Genomic DNA, 15,513 nt, shown 5'->3' on the forward strand with positions numbered 1-15,513 from the left:
AAAGGCTTGGGAGCAGAAGGCTTTGGGTTTTAGGCTGAACCTTGCCAAGTAAAAGCTGTGATACCTTGGCAAGTCATTTCATCTCTAAGAATTAGTTGTTCCTTGGTGGAATGGGGAGAGTAAATGCTTCATTGCCTCAAAAGCTTGTGAGGAAAGTGCTAAGGTCTATCCCAATAGAAGCTAGAATTATTTTAAGAGGAGGGAGAGGAGGGGTGTAGCACAACAGAATGGAAAGAGCCTTGGATTTAAAGGCAGAACACCTGGGTTTGACTCCTGGATCTGCTAACTAGATATGACACCTCTGATGTCACTTTATGTCTAAACCTCATTTCCTCCATCCCCAAACTGGGGATAATCATATCTATCCATCAATCAATAAGCATTTATTAGACACATCCTATTTGCCAGACACCATGCTAAGTGCTACAGATACAAAAAGAGGTAAAAGACAGTCATTACTTTCAAGGAGTTCACAGTCGAAGGGGGAGACAATGTGCAAATATGTTCTTTATCTTCCGGGGAGATGGTGGTAAAGTTAGAACAAGATTAAGTCAAATATTTTGTCCTTTTGTACTCAGCACAATACCTTATGTGAGGCAGGGACTCAATATATATCTGTGATTGGGTGACAAATAGAAATAACTTGTATTTATATAGCATTTTACTGACACTACATTATTAAATTATATCATCCCAATACCTCTGAGAGGTAGGCAAGTATTGTTTATATTGGTCTTCTGCAAGACACACAGGAAACTGAGGAACAGAGATGAGAAAGTGACCTTGCCCAATTAATCAACAAACATTTATTAAGTGCCTACCCTGTGCCAGGTACTATGCCAAGCCCAAGAACCTATGACAAGTAAGTAGTGGAGGTGGAAGGGCTTTGAATCCAGAGTTTCCCATATACCTATCAGTGTTCTGTCCATTGCCCCTAGAACTGCCTGTAGATGGGCAGCCAATGGATAGAGCCAGACCCTGACCTTAGAACCCTGATTGAACAGCAGTGCTCTGAGAGGTGTGCTGGGGTACAGAAAGCAGGGAGGGCGGGCAGCCCAAATCGTCTCTAGCCTTTGCCCATTTTGGAGAATCTGGTCTCGGCAGCTCCATCCCTTCATATGGAAAATCCAAGAGTGTTTTCAGTGTTAGCAGCCATTGCCTGGAGCAGCTCTTAATGACAATTTCTGAACTGTCAGCTGAGAGTCCCAGTTCATCGGGAAGCAAGGCGGGTTCTTCTACATGCATAACTACCATTCTAGCACAGAGTGAAGGCTTATTTGAAAGGAGGTATAATTTGCTTGGCCTCTGATGGAAGGCAGAAGGGATTGTGAACCTTCTAAAGTAGATTCAGATGAGCTTCCCCGGGCTCTCAAAGAGCTGCCTCGTGTCCACTAATTTCAGGTATGAAATTAATAGACTCTAGGTGGCCGAGGTTAAAAGCAGTCGCTCCACTGAAGCAATGTCAGACTTCATGGAAATGGGAGAGTGCCTGGGCTCCAGCCTGAATCAAATGTCAACGACCAATCATGGCAAGGGCAGCAGACAGGCAGAAAGGAAAATGATTCTCTCCCAGGCAGGCGTGTAATGAGCAGCTTAATGAAATTCACAGGAGCTTGTCCTTCACTGAATAGGGACTAGTGTCAGAGGCTCCAGGGAGGTCCTGGATAGGATTTCTTTCTCCTGTCTCCCTAAAGAGCAGGATAAAGGGGCTCTTGGGTTACCTCAGGGGCCCAGCTACTGCAGAGAGCCAGGAGTTGCTTTTGGCTTGTTGACTGTCACTTGGGCAGCCCTGAGCTGGAGACTACTCATTTCAGGGATGGAGTCTCCTGGTACCACTGGTTACAAGGCAGGCTGCTTAGCAGCTGGCAAGCTTGTAGTGGAAAGTACATTGGTCTTGGAGTCAGAAGATTTGGGTTCAAATCCAGAGTTTGCCATGCTCCAACTGTGTGACAAGTCATATACTTTCCTTTAGTCTCAGTTTCCTCATCTGAAAAATTGGGACAATAATGCTTTCACTAACGGTAGGGTTATTATGAGGCAAGAACTTCGTAAAGCTTTGCTATTGTTAAGTGTTTCAGTTGTGTCCAACTCTTTGTGACCTCATCTGAGGCTTCTTTTTTTCTCCACATTTAGTAATTTATTTGTTTTCAGTTTTCAACATTCACTTCCTTAAATTTTAAATTTTCTCCCTCTCCCTCCCCATGACAGCATGCAGTCTTATATGGGCTCTACACATACATTCCTATTAAACACATTTTCACATTAATCATGTTGCATAGAATTATATTGAATAGGGAAACCATGAGAAAAAAAACAAAACATAAAAAAAGAGAAAATAGTCTGCTTCATTCTGTGTCCCAACTCCACAGTTCTATCTGTGGCTTTCATCATGACGATACTGGAATGGTTTGCCATTTCCTTCTTCAACTCATTTTACAGATGAGGAAATTGAGGCAAATGGGGTTAAGTGACTTACCCAGGGTCACCTAGCTAGGAAGTGTCTGAGGATGGATTTGAACTCAGGGAGATGAATCTTCTTCATTCTAAGGCCAGTGATCTATTCACTTGCACCACCTAGCCTGTAATTGTGAGCTCTTATCACTAACAACTGACCACTCTTTCCATAGGCAGAAGGGCCCTGGATTTGGTGTCAGATGACATAGATGTGAATCCTGGCTCTGTCACTTAGTAGTTGTAAGACTTTGGGCAGGTCACTTTCTCTCTCATGGATTCTGCCTCTGTCAAATGAGGGGTAGGAACTGAATAGTCTCTAATAACATAAGGATATATACACATTTTATATAGATATGTAGCTATATATAATGGCATATAAAATACATAACACATAATATATGATATATGGCATATATACTATATAAAATTATATATTATATGTACTATAATGGAAAGTACACTGTAATGTACTGTCATATGTACTATAGTATATATTATTTATAATAGATACATATATACATACACATATACACATACACGTGTCTACATACACATACATACATGTGTGTGTATGTATGTATATCCTTTCTGGTTCTAAATTCTGTGCTTATTCACAGCTATTTGCCCTAATTTTGCAAAAGACAATTTGGTGGCCCAGTGGATAGAGCACAGGGTTTGAAGTCACAACGACAAGAGTTAGAATGCACCTCAGACACTTACTATGTGACCCTGGGCAGATCACTTAACCTCTGCTGTGAAATGGAGAAAATAATAGCAACTACTTCTCAGGGTTGTAAAGATAAAATACTCTTTATAAAGGCCTTGCCAGCCCCAAAGCACTAAATGAATGTTATTATTATTATTGAGATAAGACCAGCATAATCCAGGGGTCCCGATGTACCTTCACTCTCAATTGACCCTTCCCATGACTGAAACCCTAAGTCACAGTCAATCAGCTGGCCAGCATTTCTGTATCTTCCCCAAGTCAGTCATTTGGACCAATAAACTGCTGGATTGTTGACTCAGTTCTAGCTAGGCTCAATTTCTGCTGGGTCCCAACCCTCAAATTGCCTACTTCTCTCTTTAGTGGCCTGGCTTATCTTCCCCGAACAGCCAGCTTGCAATTGCCAATAGCTAGGAAGGGAAAGCTTGGTCCCACTAGCAAACAACACCAGGGTTGTTATGGTTTCTACCGCCCCAGAATAGCTTGTCTGCAGATCCATGGTTATAATGAGAAAAACAAAGGTCTCCCACCCTTCTAACCCATAGTGTGAACATCACAGCCCCCAAAGTGGTCCCAGTCTAGAGTCCTGGAGAGCACTGATTTATGTTTGGCTTGCCTCTCTCTGAAAAGCTCCGATCAGCATTTAAGTGCCTATTGTGTGTTGCTCACCATGCAAAGAGCTTGAGATATTAAAAAAGAGGCATGACATACATAGCCAACGATAGCAACAAGAAGATGACTTCTCCTGCAATGACTGGAAGCGTATTTCAGAAGCCATGGAGGGTTAGGGCCCAACGTCAATTCTTTAGTTAGAGAAAACAGAGCCTGCCAGCAATGAATGGGGTGATGGTCAATGAAGAACAGAGCTCAAAAGGCAGATCCTGCTACAGTTCTGCTGTTATGTGCAAGTGGGGGTGGCTCCCAATGCATGTACTTCTATTAATTCTGCACAAATAGATTTACATCTGTAGATAACGTCATCAAGCGCTGAATCTTTTCTCCTGAGCCCAACCCTGCTATCTTTGTCACTGGTGCTAGCGTGGCATGGCGGAATGCACGCTGGGTTCTTAATAATAGCGAACATTTGTATTTTACTTTGTGCCAGGCACTTTGCAACTGTCATCTCATACGGCCGTCACAGTCAGATTTGGTTCTGGTCACTTACGACCTTGGGTAGTCTTTATTTATTTATTTTAAGTTTTTAACATTCATTTCCACAAAATTTTGAGTTCCAAATTTCCTCCCCATTTCTCCCCTTCCTGCACCCCCAAATTCCGAGCATTCTGATTGCCCCTTCCACCAATCTGCCCTCCCTTCCCTTATCCCCATCTTCTCTTTTGTCCTGTAGGGCAAGATAAACTTCTATACCCCATTACCTGTATCTCTTATTTCTCAATTGCATGCAAGAACAATACTCAACATTTGTTCCTAAAAGTTTGAGTTCCAACTTCTCTTCCTTCCTCCCTCCCCACCCATCCCCGTTGAGAAGGTAAGCAATTCAGTGTAGACTATATATGTGTAGTGTTGCAAATGACTTCCATAATAGTCATGTTGTGTAAGACTAACTCTATTTCCCTCCATCCTATCCTGCCCCCCATTTCTTCTATTCTCTCTTTTGACCTTGTCCCCAAGAGTGTTTACTTCTAATTATTCCCTCCTATTTGCCCTCCCTTCCATCATCCCTCTCCCACTTATGCCCTTCTTTCCTGTATTGTAAGATGGATCTTCATACCAAATTGAGTGTGCATGTTATTCCTTCCTTAAGCCAAATGTGATGAGTAAGCTTCACTTTTTCCCTCACCTCCTCCCTTTTCCCTCCATTGAAAAGGCTTTTTCTTGCCTCTTTTATGAGAGATAATTTGCCCCATTCCATTTCTCCCTTTCTCCTCGCAATATATTCCTCTCTCACCCCTTAATTTTATTTTTTTAGATATGATCCCTTCCTATTCAATTCACCCTGTGGTCTGTGTTTGTGTATATGTGTGTGTAATCCCATCAACTACCCAGATACTGAGAAAAGTTTCAAGAGTTACAAATATTATCCTTCCATGTAGGAATGTAAACAGTTCAACTTTAGTAAGTCCCTTATGATTTCTCTTTCCTGTTTACCTTTTCATGCTTCTCTTGATTCTTGTGTTTGAAAGTCAAATTTTCTTTTCAGCTCTGGTCTTTTCATTTTGGGTAGTTTTTGTCTGAGTTGTACCTCAGTTTCCTCACCTGTAACAGGAGGCTGGACTGAGGTCATCTACAGTCCTCTCTGCCCTATATCCTAAGATCACATGCAGTGAGTCTACAAAAATCCAACAGGACTGAGGTCACTGCAATGTAGAGAGAGGTCAGGGAGCTGAGAGATCAATGAATTCAACCTCCTGATTTGAGAGGGGAAGAGACATGTTCAAGGTCACACAGCCTCGAGGGGGAAGGGCCTGGAGTTTGATTGGGCATTGAATTGAGTGGATGATGGATACCAGGGAGCACCCCTGCCCTGTCACCCAGTTGCCAGCACCATTACTTCATCTCATCCAGGCTGATCTTTGGCAGGCTAGCCACCAGAGGGCACTAACAGCACATACCAAAAGCTTTAGCACCAAGGAGAGCTGAAAAGAATTCTATCACCTGCAAAGCCTGCTATTAATTCGCTGTAATTTCTCTTTCTAGAACTAGGACTTAAGGGCTAAGGTGGGGATGAAAAGAAAACGCAAGACTTAATATGGAGACTAAGGTCTTTCACTCTCAGAAAAACAGAATCTTAGCATCCCTAGAAGAGACCTCAGAGACTGGTGTGGAATAGTGGAAGACCTCAGTTCAAATCTAGATTCTGGCACTTGGGGTGTGACTTTGGGAAACTCTGCTCTCCTCTTTGGGCCTGACTTATTGTGTGTAAAATGATGGAATGGGACTAGATGGCCCCTGGGGTCCTTTCCAGGTCCACATGTGTGATCCTATGTCCCTCACTGGGTAGGGGAGGAAACAAGCAAGGAGCGAGGAAGCAGTTGAGTCCTTTCATTCCAAGGCAAAAACTCTTCTCTTTCCTCGAGAGCAGGGGACTTTTTTTTGGTATCCTTAGTGCCTGACACACAGTTGTTGTTTAATAAATGCTAGTTAACTGATTGATTTCTCAGCCTTGAATTCTATATCTGCCACTTACTACCCACATGACCTCAAGCAAGATGCTTCCCCTCTTTTTCATCTGTAAAAAGAAGGGATTGAATTCAATGACCTCTAAATTCTGACCAGCCGTAAATAGCCTATGACCTGTCCTAGCTCTGACATTTTGTACCCAGGGCAAAGAATTCCACAGAACAGACGATAGCCATCTTTTGGTGTCACAGACTGAATGTCTTTCAAAATTCTTTTTGTTCTGAGAAGGAAAGGCCAGGTTTCCCTGGGTGGTCCAGAAGAATCCAATTCTCTCTGCCTTCCAGACACCCCAGAAATGAATGAAGTTCCTCCGGGCAGCTTGATAGATCCTTGGGGAACAATTCTTTCTGCAGCCTGACCACCCCCTCCCCACCATGGAAGCATGAAAAGGAGGGAAGTCTTGGCGAGTATAACAACTCCACACCTAGTTTCAGTGTAATAAAACGAGTTTATTTACACAGTAACATGAATGCCACAGAGTCCACAGCAAAGTACCACAGCAAACCAGAGCATAGAAGTGCCCTCCCCACCCCCGACAGAGGGAGGTTTAGTTTATATATTTATACATCTATAAAATGGGTGACCAGAGAGATGAAGCTTCAGATAAAGCAAATGAGACAAGCTTTCCAAACAGAAAGCTTACACAGAAAGAGAGGACAGGCTTGGAAGTCATTGGAAAAAAAATTCCAAGGACAAAACCCAGAGACAGCCAGAGTCTCTTTTATCTGGTGGTGTCAGAGCCCTGATTCCCTGTGTGGTTAACAACAAAGAATCCTAACCCAGCCCTCTCAGACAGAGAACCTTCTGCATCTGGCAAGTTAAGGGATGCCTACTCATGTCCTTTCCAAGAGTCTAACCTGAATCCTTCGGGTAGGCCAACATTCAAGCGTCTATGCTGTGTGTGGGTACACATGCACTCCAACCCTCCTCTCTCCTCCCCTCACACGCACACATATACACACACACAAGAAGAGCAAAGTGGATTTTCTGAAATACAATAAAGTTCATAGTAATATATATCTATATATTTCTTTTATGTAAAAAAATTTCCAACATCCTCTGAATCCCTGAAACCACCTTGGATTAAAAAAATACAGAGGGTGGGATGGATGTTAAGAGGCTGTAGCATGGAAGCTGTCCTCAGTGGTGCAGTGCCCAGAAGTGGGGAGCGCACTGCAGGCAGCTCAGATGGAGAACACTTTCTCAATGCTGTAGCAGTAAACTGAGTTTCATTTGAACAGGCCTGGGCAAGAGGGCGAGACAGCTGGCGAGCCCCTTTCTCCTTCTGGGCACTTAGTAACTGTTACATGATGGCAATGATAAGTGGTAAACACCTCTGCAGGAAGGTTTATAAAAACATTCACAATCCATTAAAGAAATCTCTCAAGAATTCTTTAAAACACCACCTACTGAAACCATCATTCAAAAGAAAAAAAATCCTTCAAATACAGTGTCAAAGATGGGCTGTTTCTTCACAAGCTTAGCCCAGGTGGAATAGCTCCTGACAGCCCCTTCCTGGAGAAGGGAGAAGGGGAAGGGAGAGGGCAGGTTCCTTGGAACCTTACATTCAGCCCAGGGTGGGTTTTTTTGGGGGGGGAGGGGAGGGTGGTGGTGGTTTTTCTTCTTTTTCCTAACACATGACTTTGTTATTACAAAATAAATAAAAAATCGCTTCTAAGGGTGGAGGTGGAATATCTGTCAATTCCTCTCCTCCGCATTAGCTCAGGCAAAAGCTTCGCCATAAGCATCAGGGTGAGCAGGGCTTCGTGTCTTTGGTATCTTCTGTCCCTAAGGCCTCGGCCATGCCAGCCCCTCCCTCCTAGCTGGTTTGGGTTCTGGGGCCTGCCCACATTCCCTAGGGGTCGTGGAGGGCAGCCAGCTGATTTCAGTGCAGTTGAGAGCAGCAATTTGAATTCAAGGCTGCAGATCAGTTGAGGGCTTAAGGAGTACTATCTGGAATGAGGTAAAATGAACAGCCCAGAACAGCCCAGTTGGGCAGAAAGTGGAACAATTAATTACCCCTTGGGCTGAGCCAGCCTCCTGGAGTGGGGGTAGCAGTGTTTCAGGAGGTTCTGGATTCCAATTGCAACTTGGACACTTCCTAATACCTTACACTGAGCCCATCCTTCTCATTCCCTTGTCCTGTGGGACCCTGGCACAATCACTTGGCCCTGGAAGCCTCAGTTTCTCCCTCTGTAAAGGTACAGGGTAGCCCTCTGTAACTCCGTACAGGTACCAAGGGGCATAAAGGGTGGAAGGAATGCCTCTCCCTCCACCCACGCTTTTAGGATTCTTTAAAATGCCCAGATGTCAAACCCACCACGTTTCCTATGGTTGAGTCTATATTTTGCAGATCATTTGCTTGACTCTATCTCCTGCTAACTCATTTAGATACCGTTTGAGTAGAATGTCAGCTGAGGGGGAGGCGTAGAAGAATTAAGGTTTCTTTAAGTCCTGTTGGCTTTAGGGATTTGTAAATGACTTCCCCGGCCCAGATGACTTATGGCTCAGGTCTGGGAAGCTGCTGCTGCCCTCCCCACTCTGTCTGACCCAAAGGCCCTTTGGAAGATCTTCAGAGCCAGGGACTTTCCAACCAGATCCTTGCTAACTGAACTCTAAGAGACTTCTTTTAACATGTCCAACACAGATCTCTGGGCTTACAATACCAAGGCTGTCAACTCTTGTGGAGTGTGGAAGTAAAAATGGATTCACCTCATCCCTTTTGAATTGAAATGCATTTTCCCAAACTCTAAGTAACGTTTCATGCCTCCCCACCATGTCAATCAGTTGGATAACTGTGGGACCCTGGGGTTCCTCCAGACCCACCAGCTTCATCTTCTGAAGCCAAAGCCCCAGATACAGTGCCAGAGAACTCAACTTTGAATCTGAATCAAGCTCAGGGACCGGCGGAGCCCTCTCCTGATGACTCTGTCTCATGGTCAGCTTCCACAGATTTCCACTCTGTCCTTTCCTACCGGATACACTGTTAGTGCTCTAGGGCCCAAGTCAGCACCTACTTGAAAGGACCCTTTCCTACCACCAAACGCTTAAGGCTTCTCAGGATTTTGGTCGACTTCCCATCCATTCTCTTCCAAGGGCAGATTTCAGTTCTAACAAGGCACTGACTCTGTTACACACCCCAGCCCTGGCCCGGCTCTCCAGCTGACCCAAACTGGCCAGAGATCTGGCTTTCTCTCTAGCTTTATGAAAGTGCTCACTCTAAAAGCGTCCAAAAGGCTTCTTGATCTTTCTGTTCTCTTGATATAGGTGGAAGTGTCTGGAATAGAGTTAAAGTATCCGATGGAAAACAAAAAAAGAGAAATCTCTACTTCCAATCAACACTACCGACTGCAAACTGTAGCCATTACTTCAGAAAGCTGCTAACGGGCTTTGGATTCTTGCACCCTGACCCCTGTGCACCTGTCTGTGGCTGAAAGCAGGCTCCCTGGTGCCTTCACCTCCTAGGAGAAGAAGGAATCCAAGATGCTTACTGCAACTCAAACATATTTAAGGTACTTGCCACAATTATGAAGGTGACTGAATACTTTATTTTGGAATTACATTCTTGGAAGATCACTGGATGTGATTCCTTGTAAGAAATCGTCCCTTTCTTCCCCTCTCAAGGCCCTGCCCAGAGAAAATCAATTTCTGTCCTTCATCTCTGGGAAATTTCAGGCCCTGTCTGCATTTACCCCTTGAAAGAATGGCCATCTCCCCTCCACCCCAAAAAAGCAAAACAAAAACCAACCAACTAAACCCCAATAACCAACAAATAAAACAGTGATCATCACGTTGGACTCATATGAGGTGCTAAATATTCCCAGTGCTACACCTTAGGGGACAGGCCGGGAGGGGTATCCATGCTGGGGAGATCGAGAGATCGTGCTTCAGGGATCTGTGATCTCATCACCATGGGATTCCTTCCCCCACGAGGGCCCCAGCCTCAGAGCACCTTGGCTGAGACTTTTTGTGAGCTTCCAGGGCCATGAGGATCTACCACTGGTAGTGGCGGCCAACCTCCTGGTGATGCTTGATTCTATGACAGAGTTAGAACAAATGACCAGAATCCAAGTCATCATACACACAAACAGAAAGAAAATGAGAAAGCTAAGGGTCAAAGGAGGGTCAGGCACCAGGTGCACTAAACATAAAACTCTACACAATGTGCCCTGTGCAAGTCACTTAGAATGGATGTTTCAATAATGTGGGCTGGAGGATGTGTTTGTCGAAATGGTCTGGGGCTGAAGGGGGGCCAGGAATGATGAGCCTGTAAATAAACAAGTTGAAGTTTGGGGGGAGGGGAAGCGGAGGGCAGGGGGAGACAGGAAGTAGCCTTTGGGGAACTCAGGTGCACCAGGGCCAATGTGCCCCAACTTACCTACAGCTCTAAACTCTGGGACTGGTCCAGGGCTAGGGCAGGGCCCCCAACAGCAGTCCCACCAAGGGCTTTCTAGGGGAAATGCCTGACACACACTGGAAGGATGCACACCACCAACCAACTCCCTTTAATGTCTCTATTTTTCTTTAAAAAAAAAGGTAACATTGCAATAAAATACATTCTCCTTCTCCTTTCCTGATCACTTGCAGACATCAGTGAATCAAATGAAAGGCTTTAAAAAAATCACCAAAGTTTAGAACTATTTCCAAGGCCACTAATGTGCTCCATAACACTGCATCATCCATCTGGGCCCCCATGGTCTGAGGGCTCAGCCCCTAGGGCCTCCTCTCTGGTCCCAGCATGCACATATAGTCAAAGTGGCTAATTTGTTTTCAAGGCTGAAGTAAACAGATTACTCACAGTTTTGAATGAAATAAACATACAAACATCCACACATATGTAAAAAGCATTCCTATCTGAAGCTCATTTATGTGCCTGGAGGAGAACGGTGGGGCTTCCGTGGGTCTTGCTTCAGGTGAGGTTGCAACGTAAACACTGTCATATACAGCTTAAAAAATACATACAAGAATTGCACATATATCCATAGGAGAGAAGCATGAGGCTCAGAAAGGAGGCTATCGGCTCGCTGACACCTGGTGTCAGCAAATCCAAGATGCTCCCAGCACAGGTCTTTCTGAGCAATTTCAGATGTGATTGGGAACCTAGTAATACTGAGCATGGGGCCCCAGGTCTGAGGAGGAGGCTTTGATGGAGAAGAGGCCAATACTGGGGGGGTATTTAGAGGGTAGCTCTCCTCCCTTCCCTGCCTGGCTGGCACCTCAAGGGCCACTGGCTCCCCTCCCTCTAAACATATCTCTGATCTCAGCTGACAGCTGATCTGCTGGGGAGTGTGGTCTGGGGCTGTGGAGAGAAGGAAGTGAGCCAATTACTGCCATAGGGAAAAACTGTGATCAGGACACCATGAGTGGGGCTGCCAAACCTGACAGCTCTGACACTCATCAAAAACAGCCCTTGTGACTTGGTTCCCTCTTCCAGACTGGAGAAGTGTAGGGCAGTGTGTCCTGGTGACAGGATAGCTCCATCTCAGGAGGTCACCATGGCATCTGCTGGAGAAGAGGCTCTGCTTGTCCTTTACATAGGACATATGCTTTAGAGCAGCCCAAGGAAGGACGGTTCTACAGTCTTGGCTCTCACCAGCCCCTGGAGGGAGGCTTACCTGGCTGGGCCCTACCCACCATCTGCCTTCTACCATGTGGCCCTCTGTAAGGCTATCACAAGGAGGAAGATCACAGCTCTACGTGCCTATGATAGCAAATACATATTTCAACAAGAAAAAGAAAGATCCCCTATTTGGAGAGCCTACTGGTTGATAATGAGGATGGGTTAACTTTGTATATTGCTATTTAAAATATTACATGCTGAAAAGTCAGTCAGGGACCATCCAGAACTATGGGGGATTTTAAATGTAGCTCATTGTATTCATACCCAAGGAAACTACTCCTTCAGGGATGGCTTTTTTCTTTCATTCATCTATATTTATAGAAACATTAAGATGGAAGATGCTCAGGAGGAAGACAACTGTATATCCTTGCAGATTAATTTCTAGAAGATTTCAGACTGACTTGGTTCCTCACTGCATTGAGGGCTGGAGGTGACCTTGCCAAATGAACCTCATCTGCTCCGGGACGGGAACAGGTGGTCAGTCTTCCTTTTCTTTCCTTGGCTGTGCCTTGGGGAAGCCATTTTCTGAGGGAAGGCTGAATGTGGATGAGAGCAGGGAGGACCACCCACCTTAGCGGTGCTGGAGGATGCTCACGATGCCCCCCAGCGAGTCCGTGGTGGTGAAGGCCAGATACTGAGCACAGAGCCAGTCTTCCAGGCTGATTCCACATTCCCTGTCCAGAGACTTCTCTGCAAACTTGATCATGAGCAGGGTGCGCTTGATGTCCAGCCAATTCTGCAGAATGGCATTTCTCTGGCTGGGGCTGGCCAGGCTGTGCAAAGTCTGGAACAGGTCTGCGCGGGGACCCCAGAGAAGACACTGGAGGATGCCCTTGGCATCAGAGATGAGGATCCGCTCCGAAGGGTTGGGGTTGAGGAGGCAGCTAGCCAGCTGCTGCAGCCCCCAGGAGTAAGGCGAGCGGCATGGGATTCGGGGGAGGTCAGCACGAGTGTACTCCCTTTCCTTCAGTTCTGGGTTCTCATCGAAGGGGTTGGGAAGGTGAAGCATTTCATAGATTAAGATGCCAGTCTGGAACTCATCACATTTTTTGTACTGAGTTGCGGTGATGATCTCGGGGGCGAGGCGGGACTGGTCCCGAAAGACCTCTGGGTCTACTAGGTGGCTCTTCTGCTTGGCCTGGGAGAAGTTACTCACAATCAGTCTTGTTGGACCAGCAGTAGCAGGGCTGGGCTCGCTCTTGTGGATGCTGCCGCTGGTCTGGCAGTGGATGAGGAGGAGGTTCTCCAGCCGCAGGTCGCAGTGAGTGACATGATAGGGTTTGAGGTGCTCGAGTCCAGAGCACAGCTGCAAGAGAAGCAGGCACACCTGGCGCTCGTAGGTGTCTGGATTTTTCCCATGCTGGGCTAAAGATTCCCGTACAAAATCTGCCACGGTAAGGTAAGGGACCTCACGTGTGATGACCACCACGTGACTGCGCTGTTTGCTGGAGCCTCCCTGGCTGTCTGAGTCGCCTTTCTGGGAAGACTCCGCACTAGAAGACGCATCTTTGTCCTGCTCCTCTGTGCCTTCTTCCATTTCATCATCTTCCTTCTCAGGTGCATTGGGATCTTCCCAGGGAAGAAGACGGACAGGGACTTCAGCTAGGAAATGACCACAGTCCTGCTGGATATTAAAATGAATAGCCAGACTCTGCCGGACGGCCAAGCTGTGATAATACTGTTGGGACTCTTTAGCTTTGCTTTTGCAAATCTGGAAAAAGAAAAGAAGGGTTTAGATACATCTTTGCAGTTTCAACATCATACCTTTAAAAACATACAAATACGGATTAGCTTGTGAATCGTTAAGTCTGCTCTTTCTGGCTGGGTCTGGGGAACTTGAGGCTGAAGACCATTTCAAATGGGTCTCCTAGAGGCCTTGAAGGCCAAGAGCAACTGAGTCATAAAGGAGGAGCCCACCCTCACTCTGCCTCTAGGGGTATAAAGGCATCATGAGCTGGAAGAGAGGGAGGGAAGGGTCAGTGCTCATCATTTATGTGGAAACTCCCTCTTTCCTTCGTGCCTTCTCATCCTCAGCTGCCCTCTGACTTTCTGTGAGTTTTTCAGAGAGGCCACCTGACAGGGTAGTTTTTTCACCTTCCTATGTCTAGCCCTGGCACCCAGCAGGCATCTCATAAACACTTGCCAAAATGCATTTGAATATAGTCACATTTGTAGATTTTCCTCCCCACTGTGACTCTGTACAGCACAATATTCTGGCCCATATAAGATCACCCCTGATACTTCACTAGGGAATGGGGGTCACCGGCCTGTCACGGGTTTTGTATCAGAATGTAGGCTCTTAAAGGGTCTGTCAAGACAGAAAGGCTCTGGATAGAGCTCTAGAGAAGGGCATCCATCTTCTGCCTAAGGATCAGAGTAAAACCAAGAGAGGATGATCATCAAGAAATTCTGCCACTAGAATTCAAGAAATTCTCTGCCACAGGAGGAATTGTGGTAACCTAGTGCCATGGGGAGAGTCCTGGGTTCAAATCCTGCCTGTGACATTGAGTACCTATGCAGTCTTTGACAAGTCCCTTCCCTTCCCTGAGCCTGTTTCCTCATCTGTGAAACAAGGTGGTGAGACTAGAAGGCCTCTGAGGTCCCTTCCCGTCCTCAATCTCGGACCCTCTGAAGTCCTGAGGGTCTGAAAGGGAAGCATTCTCTGTAACCCTAACAACCTGGCTTCAGGTTGGCTTCAGGACAGGCTCTAGGGGCTGGTCAGAGACCTCCAGGCATTGCTCTAGCTCTCATTCCACAGGCGCTTACTTAGCTCCTTCTTATGGCTCCCTGCAGATAAATCACTTAATCCTTTGGAGGGTCAGGGTCCTCATCTGTGAAATGGGGATAATATTCCTGCATTGTCTACCTCATGGGTTGTTATGGAGAAAGCATTCTGTAATCCTCATGGTGGTAAAGAAAGGTGACCCCCCCCCATTACTGATGGTCTTGCTCACAAGCATAAAAAGGTTCCCCCTGCAAAATAATCTGAACAATGAACAGACTTATATTAGCATCCTGGCCTTGTCTCAATAAGGCCAGTAGTGGGAGATTAAGAATTCTACTCCAGCGCCTAAAAGGAAGACATCAGCCTTCATGGCTGCGTTAAGCAGGTGAATCCATTCATTCCAATCTCTCCTCCTTGGCCTGAGGGGGCCTCCCTATTTCATAAATATCAAAGTCTTCCCAGCAACATACCCAGCAGTGTTTACATTGCCTGTTTATCACAGTCACAGAGAAAAGAAGCAAATTTGCCTGATGCATTTCTCGTCAATTTTATTTAAAAAGAGAAAATGCATCATTTTCTTAAGAGGATGCAAACCAACCCCAGTTCTGAGGAGTCTCACCCTCGGATTTCCATTCAAATGAATATTTTCTCAGAGATGACCAAAGGCAAGGGAGTCTCCTGGGACTGAAGCATCTCTCTCATTTATGGTATTTATAATATTTATCGCTGCCAAGTGCCCCAGTACCAGGGATAGGGTCGTAGGAATAGAGAAACAAGGAGTCACCATAGAACAGCTGTTCAGTTCAGGCTGGCTGCAGAAAGGCGGCAGGAGCTCTGGGTTCCAGGCCC

The 15,513-nt window shown here is 45.8% G+C and overlaps 1 protein-coding gene across 30 annotated transcripts in view; it reads right to left on the reverse strand.

The window, feature by feature from the left end:
• Positions 1-6,747: 6,747 nt before the first annotated feature.
• PEAK1 (pseudopodium enriched atypical kinase 1) overlaps positions 6,748-15,513 on the reverse strand; it is a 297,886-nt gene continuing 289,120 nt past the window's right edge. For all 30 annotated transcript variants that reach the window (XM_072628676.1, XM_072628669.1, XM_072628653.1 and 27 more), the window contains one exon: positions 6,748-13,650. In XM_072628676.1, coding sequence (XP_072484777.1) covers positions 12,511-13,650 — 1,140 coding nt within the window. In that variant the 3' untranslated portion in view covers positions 6,748-12,510. The remainder of the gene's footprint in view (positions 13,651-15,513) is intronic.

This window comes from Notamacropus eugenii, chromosome 1, assembly GCF_028372415.1.
Source record: "Notamacropus eugenii isolate mMacEug1 chromosome 1, mMacEug1.pri_v2, whole genome shotgun sequence".
Classification (NCBI taxonomy): Eukaryota; Metazoa; Chordata; class Mammalia; order Diprotodontia; family Macropodidae; genus Notamacropus; species Notamacropus eugenii.